Source organism: Simochromis diagramma, unplaced genomic scaffold, assembly GCF_900408965.1.
Source record: "Simochromis diagramma unplaced genomic scaffold, fSimDia1.1 OVJJ01000421.1, whole genome shotgun sequence".
In the NCBI taxonomy this organism is placed as follows: Eukaryota; Metazoa; Chordata; class Actinopteri; order Cichliformes; family Cichlidae; genus Simochromis; species Simochromis diagramma.
In genome coordinates, this window is record NW_024387250.1 from 940339 (window position 1) to 966750 (window position 26412).

Here is a 26412-nt window from a genome sequence, read left to right on the forward strand (position 1 = left end):
TATCTCGGTTCGTCCTTACTCGGCTCCCACACTGTGACACTCTTAACACATTTTTTTTTTGTTTCTGGTCTATTTTCAGCATCACTACTACATCTCATTTAAGCACTTCGCAACATTCTTGAAATGTTGGAAGCTGGAAGGCGATGCAGTGGAAAGTCAGCAGCTGACTGAGTAAATAAAAATGGAATAACGTGTACTGGTGTATAACTTCTTCATTTCTCTGCACAGAGATCCTGTCACCATCATGTCCGATTATCTTTAATCCCTTGGCTGATGTCTATTGTAACCTGAGTGACATGTGCAGAGTCACCACAAGGACACGTCCTGAGAAGCAAAACAAACTTAGCTGAAAAAAGGAAAGAAAAATCCCAAGGAGATCCTTTTAAGGAAACACAAACGGTGTGTCCTTAGGCAGCTTTTAAGTCTGTACTGGAGAATATTAGTGATGCTAGTCACAATATGGAAAAAGAGAGCAAGATAAATATGAGTTTATCTCTATCCAAATGAGATAATACAAAGAAATACTGTTTTAAAATGTGGCTACTTGTATTTATATATCTGATATATTATCTGGAGGCAGATAACAGAGCGATAATCCAATCCAATCCAATCCAATCCAACTTTATTTATATAGCACTTTTAAAAACAACAAAGTTGACCAAAGTGCTTTCCAATAATAAAACAGAGATAGCAGTTAAAACCATACTTTAAGCATACAATGAAATCAATAAACAAAACAAATATATAATTGAAAAAGAAGATAAAAATAAATCAACATGAGTAGAATAAACAATAAGATATACAATGAATAAGATTAACAAAGTAAAAAGATTAAGAATGACCAACAGCTGACTAAAAACTGACTACAAACTGGCTCTGATAACACTCCTAGAAGATAATAGAGATATTGAGAGGCATGAGCGGATTTTGTGAGCTGGTGATGCTGGTACGGTGTTAAATAGCTGTAATTAACATTAACATGTTTTTTTTTTGCTACAATTGATTAAATAATTTGAAAGCTGTACAATATATGCCAGAACTGTATAGAAGGTTGTGTTGCACAACCAAGCCAGTCATTTCAATGCTTTGGAGTTTGATACTGAACTCAAAAAGCAACTCAGTTTGCGTGCAACATCACCAAAGTAAGGAAATCCCATGTGACTTCTCCAGTCTCTTTAAAATTGAGACTGAAGAACTCACTTGGATGACTGACAAAACATTTCTCGCACTGAAAGCGCAACATCCACATGAACAGGATCAACTTTCTGGGATGACACTAAACGTACAACAGAGAGAAGCGTGGACAAAAAGTCCAAGTATTACTGTTCACGTAAAAGTTTGGATGCTTTATTGTTCAAACAAGGCTGCTGACAAACGGACAAACCTATCAGATACAGGTGATAGTCACAATGAGAACTACAAAATTTGCTGGCTCTTACACAATTCTTGAAAAACTATTGTTTATATTTCGATTGTTGCTGTTAGATGTTAGCCCCCTTCCCCTAAAAGAGTGCACGAAGTGTTTCTACTTTATGGACGTGTTTAGAGCTGGATAATATCCAGACTTTGGCACAACACTCACACAGATGTATATGCGATCAATCAGGGTTGCAAACATAAAGACTGCCATGACTGATCTCGGCGGGGTTAGTAATGTTAAAATTATATTGACCGTTTGCTCAACCCTGCTTCGTCCTAAGATTTTACATGGATTGTCATACAATTTTTAAGAGCTGTGCACTGTTTTCATTTCTATTTGTAAAACAATTGCATATATGTTTAAGAAGCAGGCTGCATTTAATTGTGTTATGTGTTTTCTTTTTACTTGAAGTTATTGTAAAGAAAACTTGTTTTCTTTACAAAAGCAATGTTAATTTTAGTAAAAAAAATTTAAATGATGTAGTACAAATTATATAATTAAGAATGTGTTTTTGATGTTTAAACTTTATGAAAAACTTCTTGCAGGAGTCCACTCTGCAGGTGGGGGAGAGTCACAGGAGAGGTGGAGAATAAACTTAACCTGGGTGTCTACTGTCTTGTGCAGTTTGGGAGATGATTGAATATTAGGGTGGGTACAGTTTCCTCTGTGGTGGGGTCGGGTGGGCTGCCCCGAGTCCTGTGGGGCTGGGCGGTCCTGCTGCTGTAGGCCCCGGTCTGGATGGGCCTGGGCTCCCTTGCCTTGGTGGGTGCCGAAGGACGGGGGTGCCTACTGGGGTTCACTCTGGCACAGCTGGCTGCCGGCACAGCCGGCGGGCACGCCACTGCAGCCCCCTCTGGCTTCTGCGCCGCGGCTACTGGGTGACCCCTCATCTGGGGCTCTCCTCACCTCTTCCCAGCAGGGTGGCACGGATGCCCCTCCGGTGGTCCTCCTTGGGCTCTCGCACTCTGGGGCCTCTGGATGTCTGGAGCCTGGATGTCTTCCATGCCTGCTTCATGCTTTGGGGGACAGGGCTATGGCTCTCTACACCCTCTAGCAGACCATTACATGGGGAAACCTTTTGAATACAAGCACGCTGATCCACACAGGTGTGCACTGTTCACTATTCATAGACATAAACTACACTTTTATTGGCTGCTATTTCCAAGCACATTGTGCGCTGTCGGTCCTGCTTGCTACACAACAACATTCAATATTTAGTATTTACTGCTGTTTACACTTAGCTAGATTAACGTGATGGTGTTGTGTTTAGTATGTTGCTCTGTTTTTTTTTTGCTTGTTTTCTTTTTTTTTTCTCTCAACAGGTGATCCAGGAGATTTGTTTTTCTCTTCTTTCTCTTTTTAAGTGCCCTTTCTCACTGTCCCTCTTCCTTTCTGTTTTTCTTTTCCTTCATCTTTCTTTCTCCCTTTCCTATCCCTCAGTCATGTCTGTCCTGTCATTCATGAAAAAAAATTAGGTAACGTACAGAGAGATTAACGTCCTCCAAGATCCTGATTAATCTCCTTTGCGGACAAACAGGAAACGTGTTATCTGTATTCCTACGCATTTAATTAAATAAAGAGCACAACTGCTAAAAGGCTGAGGATTCGTTTTGCTAATTTGGGCATCATGTTACGACAGCCTAAAAGTCACCACACTGTAATAATGGGTATTTATTGAAAAGGGCTGTTTCAGTCCCAGGAGAAAACATTGCTCTGATGGATGAGATACCAGCAGGGTGGAGCAACTTAAAATGTGCTGTTTTTAAAACAGCAGTGTGTTTGAGAGTGCGTTTGAGTCTATCCCATCCTGGTGATAGAGGCCATCTCCAGATGTTTCCTGCAGCTGATTTCATCACTGTGTTCAAATCTGGGGCATTTTTACTTCACTGTTATTGTTGGAACCATTGTTTTCTGACAAAGCCGCGATAAGACCACAGCACACACACACAAGTTTATCAAATCCACCTGATGGACGTACATTACAGTCTGCGCTGCATATAAACAACCGTCTTGAGTATATATTTGTTCCATTTCCTTTGTGGCAGATCCTGTCTGTTTACACAGGAAGGGGAATTTAATGTTGTTGCCACCAGATGTAAACAGACACTATTAGCAAACGGCAGGGAGAAATAATAATGGCAAACCTGCTGGGTTATTAAAAAAAACAAAACAAAAAAAAAACGTCATTAAGACGTATCACAGCATCACAGGCTGCTCTTACGAAATACATACTCTATGTTTCCTCTGCGGTGAAGTCGGAAACATGGCAGGAGAAACTCTTTCATTGTGGTCAGACTTGGCCACCCATTATGTAGCCTTGCTGTGGCATCATGTGGCAGTAACCCGGCCAAAAGACTGCAGAAGCATTTTGCCCGGCGTGGTTAGCTGCCAAAATCAACAAATCATCAAATCTGCCCAACCTCTGGTCGCCTTGATATGAGTAACAACGATAGATTTACTATGGCAACAACACAGAGTAAGTGTAACAAGCAGCCATCCCAAAAATAATACCTCGCTTCAAGCTCGCATACACACATATGAAAGGAAATTAACAAGAACTCTGACTTGTTTTATGGTAACAAACGTCTGCCGGCTGTGCTCTCACAAAACAGCCCTGCAGAAGACCTGTAATGTTCATACTGGCACAGCCATGTAGGGAAATCCTGAGGAAAACATTTCCCTGAGCTAAAATTATCTTGAACAGCTCTTCTATAGCATTCAGTAAATGCTATTATCATTCAGCTGAAATCATTTATATGATGCTGCCTATGACAATTTCCACTTGATTTATTGTTACTGCACACAGCTTCAGTGGTTTTTGATTTTTTTCCATTATATACTTAATAAATAGGTGCTTGACTTGCTGCCAAGTGTATTGGAACAGCTGGATTTGATTACTTTCCTGATATATGCTTCCATTGTATCAGCTCTCTTGGCCTGAGGTAAATGAAACGAGGAGACCAGTGTCAAGGGAATTACACATTTCTGTTGAACTTTAAAGGGGCAAACAAAGCAGGCAGTGTGGCTGCAGCTCTGAGTTTCCACGTGCCAAACTTTGACTTTGTCCTTCTGGACACTCTTTGAGATGCAGCCACAGGAGCTCCTGGTTTGTCTTACTCTGTTTGTCTGTGAAGAGCAGACTTGGGTCAAACAGTAGGTTCAGATGACTTCACAATTGTTTTGACTTACATTGATTTTATTGCTATCGTTAAATAGAATTAAGTAAGATGTCATTCACTCAAAGGTGTAGTATACAAGTACTGTTACTTTCCAGGTCTTCTAGGATGCAGACTCATGTCTAGTAAACCACACTTCAGTGTGTGCCTGGAACCAGATACAGTAAAGTAAACCAAGTAACTAAACACGCACATCAAGTAATACATCAAGGCAAAGTCTGCACTCAGGATCACTAATGAACCTCTAATACATTTCACTGCTTTTCATACAGTCTCAATGATATTCTTGTTGGCTGCTGTTCACGTTCGATGTTGTCCTAAAGGCTGTTTGCTGAAATGACAGGCCTTTGGAATTTAGCCAAATGAGATATGAATGACGTATAATACAGCACTAACAAGCAGGTAAATGGACTTTTAATTCAATTCTGTGACTTCACTGACCACCATCAGTCCATCTACTTGCCCTTAAACAGTCACTGCGCACAACACGACCGTAGAGTCATGATTATCATTCAGTCGACCGGAAAGGGCGTTGGAGCATTTAGCTTTGACAGAGAGATGGCCGTGCTTTAGATACCCCAATAATAGAAGCAGTCACCAGAATGTAGTTTGGCCGATGTTTAAATATTGCAGTGGTGCCGAGCAAATGTTACTGCAGGACATGAGATGTAGGACACGGTGTATATAGGCCAGAGGAGAGGGGGCCAGGCAGGATACTTTACAAGCTAAATTAAACAGACAACTGTTACAGGCAGGGCTTTAGTTGCCTATTTTAACTCCTCCTTGGAGCCTGTGATGCATCTCCAGTGCTACACAAAACCACTCATGACCACAAATGGAGCTGACTTTTGGCATGATTTCAAGGCTCACGTGTGCTCAACAGTAATGGGACTGCTGGAGTAAAAACATGCATGATGATGGATATACAGCCAACGATTTAAACAGTCAAGAACTGCACAAAATATAACAATGGAATAATTAAACTCATATATTAAAACAACCAATGAATCAAAGCCACTTGTGTATAGCCAAACACTATTTAACACAACCGATGGGCACTGATGGCTTCCATTCAACAAAGAAATGTATTCACAGCATACATGAGTTTAGTACTTTCTTAAATGATAATAGGAATTGATTAACCCATCATGTTTTACAAAGATATGCATGTCCTGACATTTTGTACAGATATTTGTGGTTTACAAATGTCATATCTTAATGATGTTGGTGATAAAATCATCCATCTATTCATCCACACATTCTTTTCATCCTTATCAGGGTTGCAGGGTGGCTGGAAACCCAACAATCGTTTTGGTTTTGTAGCTGACCATTTTGAGAAGAATATTTTTTCTTTTCTGTTTGTTTGTTGAACCACTTAACGCTGATTTGTAAATCATTCAAGCATAAAAGAAGCACCCAAATCAAGGGATGAATACATAACAGACAATTTAGCAAACAAACAATTTTAAATTGTATCTTTAGGGACTTTGTTACTAGCAGCCTGTTGAAAAAACACAACTTGCTTCCATCTCCTTGATTCTATGAAAGATAACAGGAATAAAATCGCATAATTCCACCAACAATGTGATTCCCAAAGAGCTATTAGCCAAAAACTTAGCATATCTTGGCATGGTGTAAAAAACAAAAACAAAAGACTAACTACAGCACATGAATAGTATCCAAAAGTCATGTTGTTTAAAAACATTAACAGAGAACCCGACACAGGATGTCATCTGATCCTTCAGTTGATCGATCTACTGTTCACTGAAGGTTTATCAGAAATGGTCTTAGTGGAAAATTGACTGTCAACAAGCCATTCTTCAGAAAGGGGAGCAGAGAAAAATGGCTATTTCAATTCCAAACTACAAAAGAGCTGGACTGGAAATCAGTGGCAACACATCACACTGCCAAAAGCAGTAAAGGTATACCTCGATAGAACAACACACAGTGGTGGACTGTCAGTCATTGATTGGCCTCCCCAGTGACTGGACCTCAACATTATTGAAGCAATGTGGGAGAACAAAACAAAAGCAACACCCAACATCCAAAGAGCTTTGAATGGCTTCTTGAAGACTACTTTTTAAATCATTTTTAGTTTTTAGTCTTCATAAGTTCAGGCTGAGTTAAAGAATAAATGTGGTCATACCAAGCATTGACTTTCAACCTCATTAGAATTGTGCAAACTCTGTTTTTACACTGTTTAGTCCTGTTTTTCCTGTACTGCTAGTGGATGCTACAAGCTAGCACTGCTACCCTAGCAATTCAAAACTGGTCCCTTTGGGTTGAAAAAGAAGCAAGACACCAAAATGAAAAACCCATGGTTTGAAGGGAGCAGATGTGTTTGTCTTGCTTTTTAATGTATCTGAATGAAGAAACATACCTGTTTCCTAGGGGTGCAACGATACTCGTATCGATATTGAACCGTTTGATACAGTGCTTTCGGTTCGGTACCCATATGTATCAAACAATACAAAATAAATTTTTAATTTATTTTATCAACTTTCCTTCTGACGATGCTGTCTGTGTTGAGCGCTCAGTGGATCTGCGCTCGACAGTGCAGTCTAGGCGGAGTAGTCGAACGCAGATTCACTGAGCAGGGCAAGCTAGCAAGACAGAAGTTAAGCTCTCCTTGCAACATGGCAAATTGAACCTCCCCCACCCTCATTCAGATCTGGCGTTTGGAACTATTTTGGTTTTCATGTGACGTATTACCCTGAAGGTAAGCGCGTCATGGACAAAAGTAAAACAGTATGTTGGATGTGCCACGCAATGCTCAATTACATGGGTGGGAGCTAGTGTGTTAGCGCAGTTAGCTCGTTAACGTGTTGGCCGTCCAGCCCCATGCACAGGCGATCTGCGGTAGCTCGTTAACGGAGATTTGCCGTGTTGTGGCGTTAACGTCATTTCAACGAGATTTACGCTGACAGCACTAGTGGGAACACAACAAATATGACTGCACATTTACACCAACATCATCCTAGTGCAAAGACAAGTGGAAGCAGACAAAAACAACAAGCACGCATGCTACAAACTTTACCCGAGTCATTTAGACAGCCGTTAGCACATGATTCTCCTTATGGGGACCTGATATGTTTAATATGCTGCTGAGAATATAGCCCAGAAGAAGCGTATAGTATAGCTTTTATTTTGGAAAGAGCCATTTCTCTGTAATAAACTCTCTTTTCCAAAGATGAGTGATTCCTCAATCAGATACAGGGCTCGCAAAATCGCCTGCCCGACGTCCCGGGGCTAGCGATTTTTCCAGTTGGGCTACCAAAATCTATCTCTGCCCTGCCCGTCGGGCTATCGCAGGAAGGAAAAATATATGTCAATGCTTTTGCATTCTTTCGGAAATGTAGCTGGGTAATTATGTCATTGGCATCGGTGAGCCACTGCCAATATGTGACATATTGAAATCGCGCTTGAATTTGCGCTTGTTTTTTGCTTTCACTTTGCAATCGCGCGAACTGTGTATAGAGAGCGACAGCACTGATTGGTGAGTGATGATAATTTGCGCACCAATTCCTCTGACATCGTCTTATCAATCGTTAGCTTACTATGCAAACATGACAAGTGAAATCTCCCGCAGCAAGCTTAAACATGTGAGAGGTTGATTGCGCAGAGAATCGCTGAGCTTATGTGAGTGAGCGTGTAAAAGCAGCGGGATATATAATGTAGCGGGTCAGGGCTGTTCGGGGTTCTGTTTGTACAGTTATGTTTTGTTTATGTTGCCATAGTGACGGGTGACGCCCTCTCGCTGCGACGGTGTGTCCTTCCGGGGTCAGAGGGTGCCCTGTGTGTTGTTGTTGTTGTTGCTGTGCTGTTGCCGCGCTGAGCAGTTAGCTAGCGGCAGTGTTCTTCTGCAGATGTCAATAAACGGCTGTGCTCCCTGGCTAGCTCACGGGAAGCAAGACCAAACGATACCTCTGTCTCCTCCTTGTCTGAGCTCGCCACAATATTTTAGTTCTGCTGAGCCAAATAAGAGAGGTCAGGGTGAAGAAGTGACAGCCAAAGAAAAGCTTACCACAAAACGGAAAAGTTATGACAAATCAGACTATAAGGCAAAAAGAAAGTGCAGCTTTATGGTTTCATGGACAAAAGAATTTCTGTGGCTGCAATATGATGAGCTAAATAACCAGGGCTGCACATAAGTGGTCCGCAGGTGCGCATTCGCTGTCAAAATAAAAAACGGGCACAAGATAAGAAGTTGCAACGCGTGTTTGCATACATAAGATTTTCAGGAGGAGGACAGACATTTGTTTAGAACTCTTAAAGATGTCGAAGAAGCAAGCTCCTTTAAGCAATTACTATGATGTTTCTCCACCTCCAAAGAAATGTCAGAAGGAGTCCGAACCACAAAAGAAGCACGTATTCTCGGAAAAGTAGTTGCAGGAGGTGAGCTGGCTTCAAACAAATGATGAACGCACAGAGATGTGGTGCGGAATGTGCCGTGAAAATTTAATAAATGACAAATTAAAAAGGCATGAACATTTTTTTTGTATCGAAAAAATATCGAACCGTGACACCAAAGTATCGAACCGAACCGAACCGTGAATTTTGTGTATTGTTGCACCCCTACTGTTTCCCAAGCATTTGCACTTATTCTTGTTACAAAGGTTAAATGTGTAGGTGTCCATTTGTGAATAACACTCCAAACAAGCTATTCAAGCTATTTTACTACTTGGACTCTGTCTGTCACAATAGGCTGAGACTTTGTGCAGCAAATGTAATGTACCAAGTGAACATAATTGAACATCAAACTGAAGAATTTCTACTAAAAGTTGGTGGTTTGCTTGTTAAATGAATCATTTCCATCTCATGCACAGAACCTCCGGTCATGTGAACTTTCAATCACTCATCAGTCATCATGGCTGATTTCCCTCCCTAAATGTGAGGTACAACTCCAGCAAAAGTAAGGATGGAGTTTATTTAGCTAAAAATAACCAAACAAAGGCCATCTGGGGGGCTGGTATGTTGTTACTGATGCCAATGAAAACATGTTTAAAATGATCAAATTGAAAGTAAGAGGAATTACGCTTGAACAAGTTAGACACTGAACTATTTGCTTCTGTACTCTGTACCCTCTGAAGAACTCTTGTTATGCTCCTGTGTTCTCAGCACGTCATGATTTATTGAACACACTATGTCCAGCTTTTTTTTAACTTTACTTGACTTCAGATGGTCAAAGCTGAACGTGTGTGCTTCATGCACATTATGTGGAACTAAGACAACTTTAACAGTGTATTATTCAGTTTCTGAGCTCATTTAAAGGAATTTGATGTATAAAGTCAATAAATGGCTTCAGCACATGGTCAGCAGCTCTAAACGTGAGTGTATCTCGGAATAACTCGGGGCCTGCTTCCATCGGCTCTCATGCATCAGGGCTTGAGCAGCCAACCCCAACCTGAGGGTTTTCCATCAGGAGCACCAGCGTGCAGTTCCAGTTGACACAACAGCAGCCCAGCACCCTGCTGTGACGCTAGTCTCACTCTTGTGTTTTTACTGTACGTTTAAGCTGAAAGAAGGGTGGGAGCGCACAAACCCTCCACCCCCGAGGATACAGTCGAGGAACCAGCTGGTTTCCATTAGCATACCTCTTCTAGGGAATGGGAGGATTGGCTCATGTGGGCAGACACATGAGTAAGATAAACGATGCGATTGGTCAAGCACACTAGACCCTCTGTGAGAGCGGAGCCAGATCACCTCTGATTATGGTGATTCTTTAGCTCTTCTCCCAAACATATAATGTATGATGACAAAAACTCATGACAGATAGTTACCACGCTAAGTTCTAATCTTTGGGCCCCTTTACTTTTTATACATATTTAAGGTCATTTAGCCTGTAAACAGTCTAGCTAGGTTGCAATTTGTGCACCACACCTTCACAGTCCTGTGCGGCTTTTCACCTTTGGATAACTTCGGGGGTTTCTCTTGTATGTTTTGCAACCAGGCAGGTGGAATCTGAGGCCATATTCATCAAATCTATAAATAAATAAACAAACCAAAGAGTGGAAGTCCTTTTACACCTCAGTCAAGCCAATCCAAATGCACCATATGTTACCCCAAAATACACTTTCCATCTACAAAGTTAAATATTTGCCAAACATTAAGGTATTAAAGCATGAAAATGATTTGTCCTCTGGGCAGGAGTTAGAAGAGCAGAACAATACCACTCTTTGTGCAAGGCTAGAGCCAGAAGACATTTAAACAGGTGGAAACAGGTGGAAGCAGCTAGTCTGGTCCCCGGAAAGACTGCTAATGCTGTGATCAGACCAACATCAAAGTGCAGTTTTTATACAGCGCCTTTAATTCGCTGAGAGCTGCAAAATAGACGCTGTCCTTGAAGCAACATCTGGCCTGATGGATGGCACTTACACTACAAGTGTGTTTGTGTAACAGCTGAGAGATGGCAGAGATAAGTGACAGCCTTAGGTTAGAACTGAGTGATGATGCAGTCGCCCACCCACAAGGGCAGAAACACTATTTTATGACTCCTGTTAATGTTATGTGTGCTGAACCTTGGTTGAGGACAAGTGAAATTTTAGTTTGAAATGTTAAGATTCTCCTGTTTGCTAAACTATACAGGCTTTCTGAAGAGCTTGGATAAACACTGGGCTCACTTCACTGAGTAAACCCTGATAACTGTGATAAGGCTTTCTTTGGAAAAAAGACAAAAGTCTTGCTGCTACAACTCTTCGGTGTGCTGTACTTCGGTGTGCTGTACGGTCATTACAGTCTGACTACTTAAAAGAATGAGAGGAAAGCGTGGTAATGACAACCTCCCTCAGTTGGCAGCTCGGCCTCCCACAGAGAAAACGCCTGGAGAGCACCATTAAGAGCGCCAGTGAAATTTACAGGCCTGCAGTGGGCCTCCGTATTAGCGGAGGTGAAACATGGATGGTGCCCTCAGGATGAGGACCCTCTTTGTGGATGTGAGACTAAATCACATGGGAACACAATAACGGGACTATGCGATGACAAAGGAGACTCTGTTTTCTGTTTCTGTCAGTTTCTGTAGACACACACTTGAGCCGCATGGTTTCAGGAACCATCAAGCGACTGACTGTTACCTTTAACCTAACCCAGCAGGGTGACACAAATAGCTTCCCCGCAGATGCCCGTTGATCCATGGCCTTAAGCTACAGCAGTAAATTCTCTCACTAAGAAGAGGCATGTGATGACCCTCACTTTATTACTTTATCTTGACACTTTATTATTTCTTTTTCTCTTTTTTTTGTTCGGTCTGTGCAAACATTTTAGCTGGAAATGTGTGGACATTGATGGCCTAACCGAAAACTACATAAATAAATAAAGACAGAGGAAAAATAGGCCACAAAAGCAAATCACTCATATCACAAATCAACACTACATGGTGGGGGTGCTCAGGGTCATGGGAACGTAACAGAGATCAGCGGAGGACACGAAGAGCAAGTGGACTGCCCAATCCAAACACAACCAGCAGCAGGACCACACATACAACCCAAACTTACCTTAACGTAGGCGGTGTAGCGCTGGCACTCCTCTCGGTTGATGTCCAGGCTGAGCTGGTGGCTCATTTGGCTGATCTGAGATCCACTCTGAGCAAAGTAGACCCTGGAAGGCTGGCCTTTCAGGCGCTTTTCCACATCAGCCGTCAAGTTATACAGGAACTCTGAGAGGAGGCAGAAAACACTGTAAACATAGCATCAGCTGACGATAAATAGAAAAACCAGAAGTATGCAGGGTTTGGTTTTCTGGTAACTGCCATTAAGACATGAGAAAGAAAGAAAAATGTTTATTGCAGTGAAATTAAGACAAGTAAGAGGGAAGATGGGAACATTTTTTGGTCAAATTATATGATGGTGCTTTAGCTTAACAGCAGCACTTTGTTCAATGTTGTTTCAGTAGATTTAATGTGATTTGGAAAAATGGCTTGCTCCTGTGATAGAGCCTGACTAAGCACCGCCACTGAAGAAATCAGGAATCTCATCAGTGACGATTTAGATTTTGAACGTTCAATTTTTCATCCACAAGCCGGAAGATATTAATTGGAAGGTCTTTTATTAGTGTCGACTTATGTTAACAGGCTTTTGTGATGATATTTCAAGAGTTTACAGTCAACTGACATAAGAATTAATGAAAAAATGTTGAATTTTCCAGCTGGTGGGACGGTACTAATCTTATTATGAAAGAAAACCTAGTAATAGTTTTCCTGCTGATTCCACACCTGGCTTTGAGACACAGAACAACGTCAAATCTGTTTTGAAATCGTAACCTGACATCACCAGTGTTTCTGTTTCTTTGCCCTTTTAAATCCCTTCCTCTCAATGAATCAACTTCATTCTCTAGTAGTTTCGTGAAGAGGGTGTCATACTGGTAAAAGAGTGGGCGGGGTGGCAAGCACACCCAAGTCGGACCAAAGCCTACTGTTTCCATCGTCCAGCAGAGGGGACGCCATGACCTCACTCCAGAGGAGGCGAATGAAAGTTTCGTTATAGGAGTCACCAAACACACGGTGCTGCACTTTCCATGGTGTTTCGCCAGACGAATAAACAGAGAGGCTTTATTCCTGCGAGCCAGGACATATTCATTATGTAACGACAGGCTTCCTGTTCCCCTGGGGGGGGGCTGTAAATGACTACACCCAAACACTGGAACAGGACTGCACCTCAGCCGTCAACAGTCACCCCACCCAACAGCCAGTTAGCAAATGTTGAAGGGTAAGTCATAAGCCATAGTGACACTCAGCCTCGGCCAATGGATGTGATGCTCTAACTCAAAAAGATAACACATTACATGATGGTATGTAATGTGTGGTATAAAGTGGTAAACACTTCCTGTCTTAGGAGTAGGTGTGGTTTGGAAATTTGTGTGATGTTATCCCCTCTCTGCAGAGATCAACTGACAAAGTTGTGATGTGGTTGTGCGTCATGTGATGCTACTGGCCAACACGTTCTCATCTAACATGTGGGATGAATAGCATGTGACAAATCGTAGGTATGTTGCGTGTTCGGAGGCATGAGAGCTGGATGGAGTGAATCTACACATGTAAATATCTTTTACGCTCTGATCATGAATTGTTTTGGAAAACTTTACGTGATAGGGTTAAGGTTATGGTTAGGTCTGGAATGGAGGGCTGGAGCCTCTGCTTGAAGCGTGTGTTACTGTTGTGAACGGCATTCAGTTGGATTCAATTGATAACCCAGAACGTCTGCCAGCCGGGAATGAGGCTGGCAGAGGTAACCAGGAACATACTTATACCATGCCATACAAAGTCTGTGCTTCTAAGTAAATACTTGCCTCCAACAAAGTTAATTTTCTCCAGATTTGCTCTCCTGGAAAATTTGAAAGCTTGTTTTTGCTGCTGAACGTTTTTCTTTGCCATTCATAAGTCTAAATGTCAGGTTATTATGCCAAAACTTTGAGTTCGTATATCAAAATCTCTAGTTAGGTATCTGAAAGTTTTGAGTTACAATCATAACATTTCAAATTATTATGTTAACATTTCAATTCATCTCAAGATTTCAGGTTAGGTATCTAAAAGTTTTGACTTACTGACTTAAACTCCTGAGCAAATCAACATTTTGAGATACAAAACTTTAAAATTTGAGATAATAACTCAAAGTTTGGAGACAATAACTCGAAATTTCAACTTACTGACTGAAATTATGAGATACCTAACTCAAAATGTTGAGATAATAACACAAAATTGTGATCTCTGGATGGAAATAAAAAAGCCTAAACAGATGAAGCTGGGGCAAAATCGATGTGACCAAAATACAGAACGATCTCTTGCTGTGTGGTGATCAGTATCGTCATTTTAATCAGCGTTCCATATTTGCATTGACGAATGTTAATTTCACTTTCGCAGTGATAAGAACATATCTGCAGGGATGTGAAACGGTTGTCACTAAGCAACAACAAAATACTGACATTACTTTGGCACATAACTCCCTTAAAACCACAATTTTATATTTTTATGACATTTGGCTTTGCAGACTTTTTTGTTTTTTTACACTGACTACAGTAGTGCTCACATTCTTTAGGCTAAGCTAAGCACCTCTCATTCTTTGTGTACAGACGTGAGGAAACTATTAACCTTCAAATGGATGTGTTTGATGGATCTCTTTCCTTATCTACCTTACTGTCCAGGTTAAATCATCTATGGAAAGGAGCGGCAGCTGTGCATGCTTCATCACATCATTACCTATTTGTCCAGGTAGCTGTCTTCCTCTGAAACGCATGCAGACTGTGACGTTGAAGCAGTTCATGTTCTGCTGGCCCTCGTGGCACTGTGGCACAGTTATGTTGATAGAGACAGGCAGGAAGATGGAGACATCCACTGTAATCACAGGCCGCGACCTACAACCACAGATTCCAGCACAGGAACACAGTGTGGGATAGACTGACCATTAAAATGACTCTGAAGTAGGATAAAGTGGCACTCTGCTTCTCACAAATATTGCCATGTCAGAGAGAATTATCCCATTACTCACCTCAGGAGCACCACGCTATCCGCCATGAAAGCTCCGATAGTAACATCTGCAAGGCAATAAAACATAAAGAAGATATGGCATTAATGCAACATATGCTGACAGCGCTTTTGACACCTGCAAATCCACAACAATGCACAGAGCTCTTTAATTGTCACGCTGTCTCAGTCTGCATGTCAGCTGTGGAATGCAGTAAACAAGATGCCTCAGTCACAAGTCTGAAACTGTTACTGCGTGACAATAACAGGATAAAGCCACGATAAATATTTAAAAATGTCATCCTTTTTCACTTTATGTTTCTCATTTTGCTTTGATGTTCTTGTGTTGCTGGAAAGCTCTGTTATGACTATACCTGCGTATCCATTACCGTCCATGTCCACATTGCCAGAGATGGACTGGCCAAACATCTGCAGACCAGGGTTTACGCTGCGCCCAGACAGTTTCTGTAACACATGATACCAGCCTTTAAATAACACACGTGAGCCAACAAGGAAAAAATGAGCACTTCTCCTATTTTTTGTTTTTGTTTTTCTTTTTGTTATACTTAAATGAACCTTTCCTAACAAGTCTATAGCTGTGATTCATGAGGGTTGGGTAAATACGCCACCGTCAAGCCCATGAGGAAACGACTGTGTCTTATTTCTGGGTCTAAAAGTATTGTGAAACCTACACATATTGCACACATGCACACATTCAGTATGTGTTTTCATTACCATGCATTGATCAGGCTGTAAAGAAGCTAATTAATCTGGAGATGAGGAGAAAGCAGGTCACACAACGATGCTGCTTCACATCAGAGCAAATTATATTTGCGAGTCCTTACCATTGAGTATTTTTTGGTTATTCCTGTGGCGTCCCCATGGTAGATATAAACCGCTCCTCCATACTCGTCCTCTTTGGGCGCTCCTATGGCTACATCTGAGGAGACAAAGAATGCACAAGAAGTGTTTCTGTGAAAATAAATGAATGAAGACATAAATAACTGAATGAGTGCACAAAAGCTTTCATTAATCATCTGTTTACTTTCTGCTAGCCAGTGCCTGGGAAACAAGCTTTAACTGTAAGACTCATGATAGACAATTAAGTGTTGTTAGTGGCCATAAAACTTGTGCGACCTCTGAGAAAGTGGAAACAAGGCTATAAAGTGCTGGCAAGCACTGAAACACCCTCCCATTAGCCCTTTTCAGCAGAAAATCAGATATAAACTTGCTTTTACAAACCAAAACACCTCTACGCCATGTGGTGCAGCACAGCGATGTAGAAATGGTAAAAGAATTTTTAAGGAAGTATTACAGAGATTGAATTCAAGTCTTGAAGTCGTCAGTGTGAGTCTACAGTAGTTCTTGCTAATTAAATGGCAGCAGTTAGGTTGTAAATAATCGCCCGCCAGGCAGCGAGTGTGTCTGTGGCGAGTGAGTGACGAGTTACAAGATGAGTTATGCTTCCCAGCTGCCATCTTTCTCGGCAGACTCACACACGCTGTGCCAGGCTGCAAGCCTCCGGGCATATCTCACACGGAGATGAAACCAGGCAGGCAGAAGCTTCCAGCTTGGAGTTGGAGATAGAAGCCAAGTGGAGCCCTTCAGAGCGGAGCCAAGCGAGGGAAGAGCAGACAGAATAAATGTATGTCTGCGTGCGTGTGGGTGATTCGGTTTGGGACTCCGTACCCAAAAGGGTGAGAGAGGGCAGTACTCTCTACTTGCCACAGCATATTAATAAAAAAAATGTGTGTGGAAATGAGGGGTTTTGTCACACTTACTGGGCGACCATCGCTCGCTTGTGAGCTGAAGGGAAGAGTATAAACAGTGTGACTTCATTATCCTTTACATGACAGGGGAAAAGGCTTTGTTTCATGACATCAGGGCAATGTCAGTGTAACTGCACCGCTGCCACTATGTGTTTGTCATTCTTCAAACTGCAGATTAATGGTCCACTGGAGAATTTTGAAGGCCACAGCTTTGCTCTGATCTGTCAGCAGTGACAGATGAGAGGTCAGATATGTCTTCTTTGGTTGAGCCTCTGAGCTATTGTTTAAGCATTAAAAAGACTATGAAAGATTTTTATAAAAACAAAACAAAACAAACCCCAGATGTGAAGTTTCTCTTTCGTTTACAGCTTCACATGCCGTTGAGGCTCACCTAAAAGCTTCATGTAATTAAATCTTTCATTTGCAAAGCAGAAAGCTTTAAAAACATTGCTTTGCACCGACCTTGATAGCCGTCGTCATCTATGTCTCCGATTGCTGCAATGCATTCTCCGAAGTGTGCATTGAAAGCGCTATCGCCAGTCAACACGCCATCCTCTTCCATGACCCCCTAAAAACCAAATCAGGCAAGAAAATAATTTATATCCAGATCAAGCAGAGAAAAAACGAAAGCTGCAGTTACACAATTGCAGCTTTTATTTGATTAAATTAATTGGCCACCACTGCAGATAGCAGCCTTTCACCGAAATGACTTAACCAAGAAGTCGCTCTTGTTGCAATAACTCTTACACATACAGTGTACAAACAGGAGCGGTTAAATAACACCACTGCTGAATCTCACCCCACTCCACTGTTTATTATATGATAACCACAGTCAGGAAATAATAATGGAAATATAATAAAACAAGTCTGCAAGCTATGCTCTCATGTTCCTGCTGACTCCAGTTTCCACTCACGTTCCCTCTGCTGAGGTACACAGACACCTGGCCCTCATCCCTGAGCTGGCTGTGCATTGGTGCCCCCACCAGCAGGTCCGACAGGCCGTCCTGGTTCAGATCAACTGCACACAATGAGGAGCCAAAGTAAGAGCCCATCTGGAACCAAGGTGAGCCACAAAGCAATGGGTCAGATCACAGAAACACGAACGGTTCATTCATTTCACACACAGCTCACATCTAAACGGGATTATTTTTGCTTTTATGGACCAATATTAAAGGAATAACAACACAGCTTCAAGCTACCGTGAATTTCTTTTAGTTACTCTGAATGAAAAACATTAGCCGCCCCCCCCGGCTGTAGTTTGTGGCAAGCGTGCTCCTTTCTTTTTCAAACAGTGTATTTCTGGCAACAAAACAGTTAGAGCAGTGTGTCTGAAAGAGTCAATGATTCCTCAGGCACACCGGGACCACACATTCATGCTCATACCATTTTCCCTGAGGCTTGAAAACTCTTCACCAAAGATGCACCATCAATTTTAAAAATATAAACCTGAAAAAACAAAAAACAGAATCACTTCAGCAACCAACACAAAAGGACTTCAAATGGCTGACAATGAAGATGAAAGCACTACTTTTCCGCTGCCGCTGTGCTGAGGAGCCCCTGCAGCGATGTCTATTACATTAGGAGAGGAGAAGTGTCCAGCAGTCACAGCATAGCCTGGAGACAGAGACAATAATTTGTTGCAGCCGCCTCTGTCCTGATGTATGTCATTCAACATTATATTCTCATTAACCTGCTCTCACCAAGGTAGCTGTATCTGTGGGAGTCAATGTTGTCTTTGTTCAGGCTATAGAAGGAGTCAGAAGTCAGGTTGTACACCTTGACCGTCCCAGTCCAGTAGTATGACCCCGGTGCCCCCATTACCACCAGCTCCTGAAAATGAGACAGCCGCATATTCATGCAGATAAAAGTGGCAGGGATTCACCCCCTGTGTGCACTGCAATAGCCTGCTGCAGAGAGGGGGAGGGAAAAAAAGGAAAACGCTGTCGGGTGAACATCTGGTTAACCAACAGCCACAGAATGGTTTTCACTATCTGTCCTTAAACACACATGCAGCAGTATCAGCTTTCCTTGCTGCGATGGAGACTTTCCTCCCTTGAAGGAAATCTAAAAGCTGTGAAATGAAGTTGCTCAAAGATTTTTCTTGTAACGGTTCACGAACATTTAAGCTGACAACGGAACGGCAATAAAGATGCTCTGTTTGGACTACGCCTGAGTCGGTTGTAAAGGAGGATGTGAAGTTAGCACCGAGCGCGCTCCTTTTGTGCAAACAACATTAAAAACACAGTCAGGACCTTACTCAGCGGTATGCACTCTGTGCTGCGGTGTCAAACATCTGGGCACCACAAGGCGTACCGACCAAGGTTCAAACAAGGATAAAGGTTTAACGGTTGGACACCGTTTCTTTAAATTCTTCACATTCTTTGTAGGGGGTTCAAACACTTTAACAGATCCACACTCAGGTCGGTCATTCGTGAAAAAAAAAGGGTTTGATGATGAAGTCTCTTTGGTTTAGAAACACTAGGTTCATTGTGGAAACCAACATGGTGTCACTTAGAGCTCTCCTATGAGCAGCAGATAGCTGCTTTTTATCCAAATTATTTAACGTGGTATCATTCAGCATGGTATTATTATCCAGCTCTCCCGTGAGGTGCAGATAGCTGCCTTTTATCCAAATTATTTAACCAAGGAGTCACTCTTGTTGCAATAACTCTTAAACACAAAGTGCGCAAACAGAAGCAGTTAATCGCATCCTCCTCTCCATGCCCATGAGTTGGACAAAAGCATGTCACATAGACTAAAATCTTTAGTTCCACTGAAGGCTCGCCACCTGTAGGGGTCTTTGAAGTTTATCTATGGTGATTTTACATTGGGGTTTACTTGAACAACGGAAAGATCCCCGAAACCATCTGTGAATCTGAGGCTGTGCAATGTGGCTCTGGAACACACATCGAAGAATCTGAAGCATGTGATGTTTTTGAGAACTGACAATACGGATATTGCTTGTTATTGTGTATTTGTGTATTTGCGTGTGTGTGTGTGTGTGTGTGTGCAAATGAATTCAATTTAAAATCGATAATCAGGTACATTCTAGGCCTTCTTCTGTGTCTTTCTAAAGTTTTAAATTGCCAACACTCACATATTTATCATGTAGTAATATAAACATTTCACTTTTCATAGTTATCCAAAATATTACAGGACCCCTAATGTGCAGTATAAATGAAAGAACAAACTTTTTTTAAAAAACAAAGCCATGTGTTCTGCATGTGGTTTGACTGTGTTTGAGTCATTCGTGTGTATATATAAAAGCTAGTGCGCAAATTTAGAGTTCATGTTTATTTATTCATTTAAGCCTGTTAGATGGCAGCAAATAGTGGAAAATGTCCATCACATTTTTTCCATAATCCAAAGGTGATGTCTCTAGGTAATTTATTTTGCCTTTCCTAAAAGGAGTAAATGGGAAAATCCTCACACTGGCAAACCTGAAAATGACTGGAGTTTAATAATAGTAACAGGCTACGCAGCTAAAATAAAGGAGAAGTGCAAAAATGATATGAAATGAATTTCTTGCCAGTGAAAATGTTTGTTAGCCTAGGGCCACAGCTGTGCTCTGAGGACACATTTTAAGTCATTTACGGTCTACTGTACATTACTGTATGTTCCAAATTAAGCTTAACTGTAATCTGAGACATGAAAAGAACCTTTGAGGAACACATGGCTCACAGGAAAGACTTATCCTGCACATGCATTGAAAACGAGAGTCCTAAACTGGTTACAAAATACATTTTTCAATTTTTAATGAATCCCTCAAATGCATCTTTTCCCTGTCACACTACAGTTCTGCTAAGATGCATGTAAGAGTTAATCTATTTGCACTTCCTCTCACCAACTCCACTCAGGCGCTTCACTGACTCAGTTCAATGGGGCAGCTGTGTGAAAGTGCAGCATCCACCAGTTGGAAGACCGGTGGATTGATTCCCCAGCTATACCAGTCTGCATCTTGAAGTATCCTTGGGCAAAATACTTAACCCCAAGTTGTTTCTGATGAATTGGAGCGTGTGTGCAAATGTGACAAAGGTATAGAAAAGAGCGCTTGTATGAATGTGAGTGTGACTCGGTGAAAGAGGTAATAAATTCGTAGGAAACTAAGCACTTTGAGAGCTCAGGTAGAATAGAAAAGATATGTTTGGGAGAACAATAGGTATTTGTAAGATACACAAAGGTAATACACGATCATGAATGGTATCGTGTCGATACAAAGCAAGGCAAGACAAGAGCATCAAAGCCACGGAGAAAAGGAAACTCATATTTTCTTTAACGTTTTATCTCGTGGAACCACACCAGAGGTCACGTGAGGCCGCCACATCCTTCCCTATCTATCTGCTATCTCTGAAAACATTAGCTTACAATTGTCAGCAGAGCACTGGTGGTTTTGATACAAATATATTTATCTGAGTGTAGAATTTGGACCACACCCAAGTCTTCTATAAAGGAGGATGTGATGCTACTGCTGAGAAGGTTATACGCGATCATGGATGACATCCCGTGTCAATACAAAACAAGGCATCAAAGTGACAAAGAGGCGAGCGAAGGGAGAAAGATCATTCAAAGAGCCTTTTAAACATGTGGTGATGCGATGAAATATAGAAATTTACCAAACAATGAGAAGAAACACTATCTCTGTGTCAACCTGACAGAAACCGGGGGACTTCACAAAGATGAACAAGCACTGTTACTGACCTCCGTAAAAACTCCCGCTATCCCAGCTTGGCACGAGCCATGCTCTTCCCCATACTTCTGCTTATAGTCTGTAAGAGAAAACAAACCACAAATTATTTCACTGTGTGCCTGAGCCAGCGTTTACTGGAGTTTTTCCTGCATTCCATATGGAGCTAGTCAAAGTCCCGGTCCCATCCAAGAAGAGTCTGGGGGCAGAAAGCAGACTGAAAGAAGGGGTGCAACACCACATTCAATGAAACGACCTCTCACATGCGCTCTCAGGTTACGAAAATATTGAGCTTGGATCGGCACAAAATGCACTGTAAATATGGTCCCATGCAAAGTGTGTCTGGCCTCTCTCCCCGCAACTGCTGGCAACATGAGTCACCAAAGGAAGTGAAATCCTGACCTGGGAGCATGATTAAGGTGTAAACCAGGCTTTCATAAGTAGCTCTGAGTCACATAACAAAACATGTGAAGAACACATTTACAAGAGTGGCCATTAAATGCTTTACAGCACATTATTTTTCAAATGGAACTTCATTTTTAGTGTTGTAGCGGGCGCCCGAACTAAAACAACCTGCAGGACAAATGGATTTGATTTACTGCAATCATAACAAAATTGAATTTCTCTAACTTGAGCAAATCTTTGCTTAAAAGCACCTGATTTCGGCGAAGTTAAGCCAAAATCTGCATCGTAAGACCGCTTCAATAAATTTGCCAGCACTATACCTTTGTGAAAATAATTTTCTTTGGCTAAGTGGTGCAAAACGGAAGACAAACTCTGCACTTCCACAGGTCAAATGCTCGTATATTTGGCTTCGCAAACTGGGTGTCCTTTCGTAGCCGCAGCTGGCTCTTGCCAAAGTTGAACTTGAGGGAGAAAAATCACACTTTAGGGCTCGCCCACTACCGTTCCCCGGTGCCAGGACACCAATCAGAAGTCAGAGGCAGACGTGGGGCTTTTACAGTGACGTTCCTGGCTACAGAAATAATGTGCCGTGAAAATATGTAAAAGGGAAAGGACGAACAAAACAAACCGGTTATTCCAAACCTGGGAGCCTAGGCCTCTTACAGAGTCCCACAGTCTGTGTGGATTATCTAAAGGGATGTTAAATTATTAAAGGGATCTGAAATAAAAACTAGAGAGTATCTCACTAGCTGTGGCACCACTGAGTTCTGCCATCTCAGTGTCCTCTGGCACTCTATGGGTCAGACCTCACCAGTTTTTTATATAGACCTTGATTTTCATTTTAACTATAAGTGTATAAGCGTACCTTTACATGATTGACAGCTCAGAATATTCCATATTTAACTTATAGTAAGCCTCTGTGCAGCCTCTCTTTGAAACAAGCTCCCTTCTCTTTCCCTGTGAGCCACCTTTCCTTTGATTGGCTGCCCCTCACAAGCCCCTGATATCGGATTCCTCCCTCCTCTTTTTGTCATCATAAAGAGCCAAGAGTAAAAGTAAACAGCAGTCTAAAACCATACTTGGACTTCATTATTAAACCTACATTTTATAAACTCAACCAAGAAGGTCATGTGCCTCCGCCATTGGTTGGTTAGTCATTTTTTCAGCAGGGTTATGAAAAGCTACCAATCTGATTTTCATGAAACTTGGAATGAAGCATTAGCTGAGGAGAAACGGGTTGATTGCTGGTGCAGATCCAGACTGTGTTGCAAAAATATCAAGACACTTATGCAGTTTTGGCAGCAGATTGGCAAAGGTCTGGACTTTCTGAGTGGCTTTCAGGGTTGTTTTTCTGGTACTTTCCAGACACAAAAAAATGATGGAACACGCTACGGTCATAACCAAAGTCTACGCTTTGATTTCAGATAGATTTTGTTAATTAAGCTTCTGGAATTCAGTGACAAGCTCTCTCGCCCCAATTCAGAATGATTTAAAATAAAGAAAAGCCCCAACAACATGAGTGCTGTGATTTTGCTTGTACTATACCTTCATAACAGGGGATAAGTGCTTTTGTCCCACGCTGGAGCGTTGGGGGAATGATGGAGCAGTATCCATGCGGAAGGATATGCTCTGACTCGTAGAAGACGTTTTTCCAGCGGTGAGCACAAGCCTGTGAGAGAAAAGCATTAGTGAACAACACATACGCATTTCCGTAAACACAAACAGCTCAAACTCCAGGCAGGCGTTGATCAGCAGTGACGACTGAAGCCCCCTTTTTCTCGCCGGCCTGGAGTCAGCGCGTCTCTGTGGCTGTCAAATGATCGTCAATGAGAGGGGGAATTAAAGCCCATCCATAACCCTGACCATAACAGCCATGGTCTGTGGTGTGAATATCTCGAGATCTGTCTTTCCCATGCAGCATTTGAACGCTCAAGCGAGAAAATGTTCACATTAATGACTGTGCGTTTTAATTTCAGGACGGCTCCTCCAGGTTTTTGCGAGTGAGAGAGACAGAGAGGCCAAAAGTTCAGAAAAGCACACGCAGCGAAAAAATAAAGTGGATCAAAAGACAAAGAAGCAAACTTCTCCTGCATTAAACTGCTGTGGAAAAGTGGAGTGCATGAACGGTACAGGGGGTAATTCTCCAAACAATACTTTCCACTGTGTTTTTCAAAAATATAACAGCCAAGTGTTTGGTAAGCAAAAGGAATACAGAGCAGATTTTACAAATTTTGCACAAAAGAGGCCACATAAATGTGTAAATGTGGTAATAATTTAGGACCCTGGGGGGAATGGTGGTGGAGCCCCTGTGGCTCTGGGGATAGCTTTGGATGCCTCTGTGCACACAGAGTCCACTTCATTTCCCTCCCCAAAAGAACCCACCCTCCCTAACTCCAAAAACACACACATAGCCAGTCTCAGTGAAAACAAGAGCTTGGCAGATTGTGGGCATACAAAACGCATCAGATGACTGTCTGGAAGCAAGATGCTACGTTGAAAAACCCTTGTGTTTCGAAGGAAAACTTGGCCAACAGAAGTAACAATATCAGTATAAACTCTCCCTCTTGAGTAGAAGCAGATTTTTTTTCCTTTTTAAGATCCATCAGCTGATATAAACATAGCAAAAAGGCAGCTGACACGCTCCGCAGCAACTGAGAATTTCATGGTTGGAGTATGGAATCTGTGCTGTTGTCATGTTCCTGTTCAGTTTTAAAAGACCTCGCTGGTCACAAACAAAAAGGCCTCCACTGAAAGCGCAGATGAAATCACCACTGTACACATCTGCCAAACAGCCGTTTCCCTTCATGAGTTCATTCAGATGAGATTTTTAAAAAGAAGAAAAAAGGAAAAAAAAAAGAGGCCCAGCAACACGTGGCTCTGGAAAGCCACCACCTTTATTTTATCATAAGCCTCGACCTAATGGCCAGAGAGTGTGCAGCTACTCGGTGTGTTGTTATACAACGCTAAGCTCAAATTCCCAACGCTGACAGCTCCAAGAAGTCTTCACATTTTCACTGATGGGTAAAGCCAAAGGTATTGGTTTGAAAATTGTGCCAGTACATTCCAGTGAGGTATTAAAGAAATGGACCACAGAGGTTTGGATGGATGAAAAGTTATCGGGATGTCTTTGAGCAACAGGTATTCAAACATGAGAGAGCTGCCCACCCACCTGACGCCTTCAAACTCTCCTGCATTGCCACTAGTTTCCGCGCTGCCCACCGCAGGAGGCGGGGGGTTAATATTTAATGAAAAGCCGCTCTTGGATGGGACCGCCGCAGAGGGGTTGAAGCCTAAACAAACTTTGCCAGCTGCCCTATGATCTCTGTGCAAACACTTAGCAAAGCGCCCCTGGGATTAGCACCATTTGAATCCTCTAAACCAGGTTCTCCTTTCTTTTGTTTTAACTAACAGTCTGCTTTTTTTATTTAAAAAAAAAAACCTGTTCCAGTGACTCTTCCAGCTCCACACACGAGGTGAATGTTTCACAGAATTATGTAACCACACAGTCGATTCCAGCTGATGTTACTCCACTTTTGAATAGAAAATCATTCCGATTCATTATTTAAATTCTTCGTTTTTTTTGTTTTTTTTTTAATTTATGGCACTAAAAGTTAGTAAGAATGTAACAAGCACACAGAAAGAAGAAGTTGTCTTCTCTTAAGAAAGACCGCAGTGGTGAGAGCAGCTGTGGCGTAACAGTGTGGTTAATGGTGACACATTTGTTACAATGATGCTGGCATAATCGGGGGCTGTTTTTAAAACATGGCTTGAATTAAGCAATTTGCAGAAACGACTGTTGTGTTCTGTCCCTCTGCTCACCAGGATTTTGCCGTTGGCGCTGTCCTGGCGGGCCAGGCTGACCCCCATCCACTCATCATCTCTGTCTCCTTGGCAAGTCTTCCCACACGACTCTCTCTGCCTGTTTCCTGAAAGACAATGAGAGCAGTTTGCAGACATTGAGTCACAGGAGGGAGGACCTTTTGGAGTGGGCGACTTGTCAAGTGTCAGCTTTTAGAGATCCGGTATTTACTCTTCACTTTCTGCAGATTCTGCAAGTGATTATCACACAGCTGACCGTTTCAAAAACTGGAGATGGAAAAAAAGTTTAAGTCTAGCATATTTAACAATGATTCCTCTACAGATGGTACACTCAATGCCATTGACTATTTTCATTATTTTCTTAATCGACCGGTAATGTTACAATGCTCAAGGTCATTATGATGTGGAAACACAGACGGTAAACAAATCCTCAAATTTGCAGTGCTTGAACAATCAAATGATTAATTTGTCAACTCTTGCAGTTCAATTTCCTTTGAAGTGACTATCTGATCCATTGACTGCCGCAGCTCCAGATCTCTGAACGAGCTTTCTAACCAAGAAACAGTCATGTGCAAAGGTTTCAGGCACTATTTCGATTCTTATCCTTGGCTATCACTGGTGAGGCGTCAGATTGGTCCCAAATTCATTCTACAGCATGGCAACCGCAGGCGTGCACTCAGAGTCACAAA

At 42.0% G+C, this 26412-nt stretch overlaps 1 protein-coding gene across 1 annotated transcript in view; it reads right to left on the minus strand.

Annotated features, from left to right (window-relative positions):
- Positions 1 to 26412, minus strand: part of itga9 (integrin, alpha 9) — a 52291-nt gene that overhangs the window by 23026 nt on the left and 2853 nt on the right. Inside the window, exons 3-15 of the mRNA XM_040001774.1 lie at positions 25724 to 25830; positions 23450 to 23573; positions 21514 to 21581; positions 18516 to 18645; positions 18344 to 18429; positions 18199 to 18261; positions 17730 to 17867; positions 17278 to 17383; positions 15892 to 15986; positions 15421 to 15511; positions 15072 to 15117; positions 14783 to 14937; positions 12087 to 12247 (exon numbers count right to left, since the gene is read on the minus strand). Of these exons, the coding sequence (XP_039857708.1) occupies positions 12087 to 12247; positions 14783 to 14937; positions 15072 to 15117; positions 15421 to 15511; positions 15892 to 15986; positions 17278 to 17383; positions 17730 to 17867; positions 18199 to 18261; positions 18344 to 18429; positions 18516 to 18645; positions 21514 to 21581; positions 23450 to 23573; positions 25724 to 25830 (1370 nt within the window). The remainder of the gene's footprint in view (positions 1 to 12086; positions 12248 to 14782; positions 14938 to 15071; positions 15118 to 15420; positions 15512 to 15891; positions 15987 to 17277; positions 17384 to 17729; positions 17868 to 18198; positions 18262 to 18343; positions 18430 to 18515; positions 18646 to 21513; positions 21582 to 23449; positions 23574 to 25723; positions 25831 to 26412) is intronic.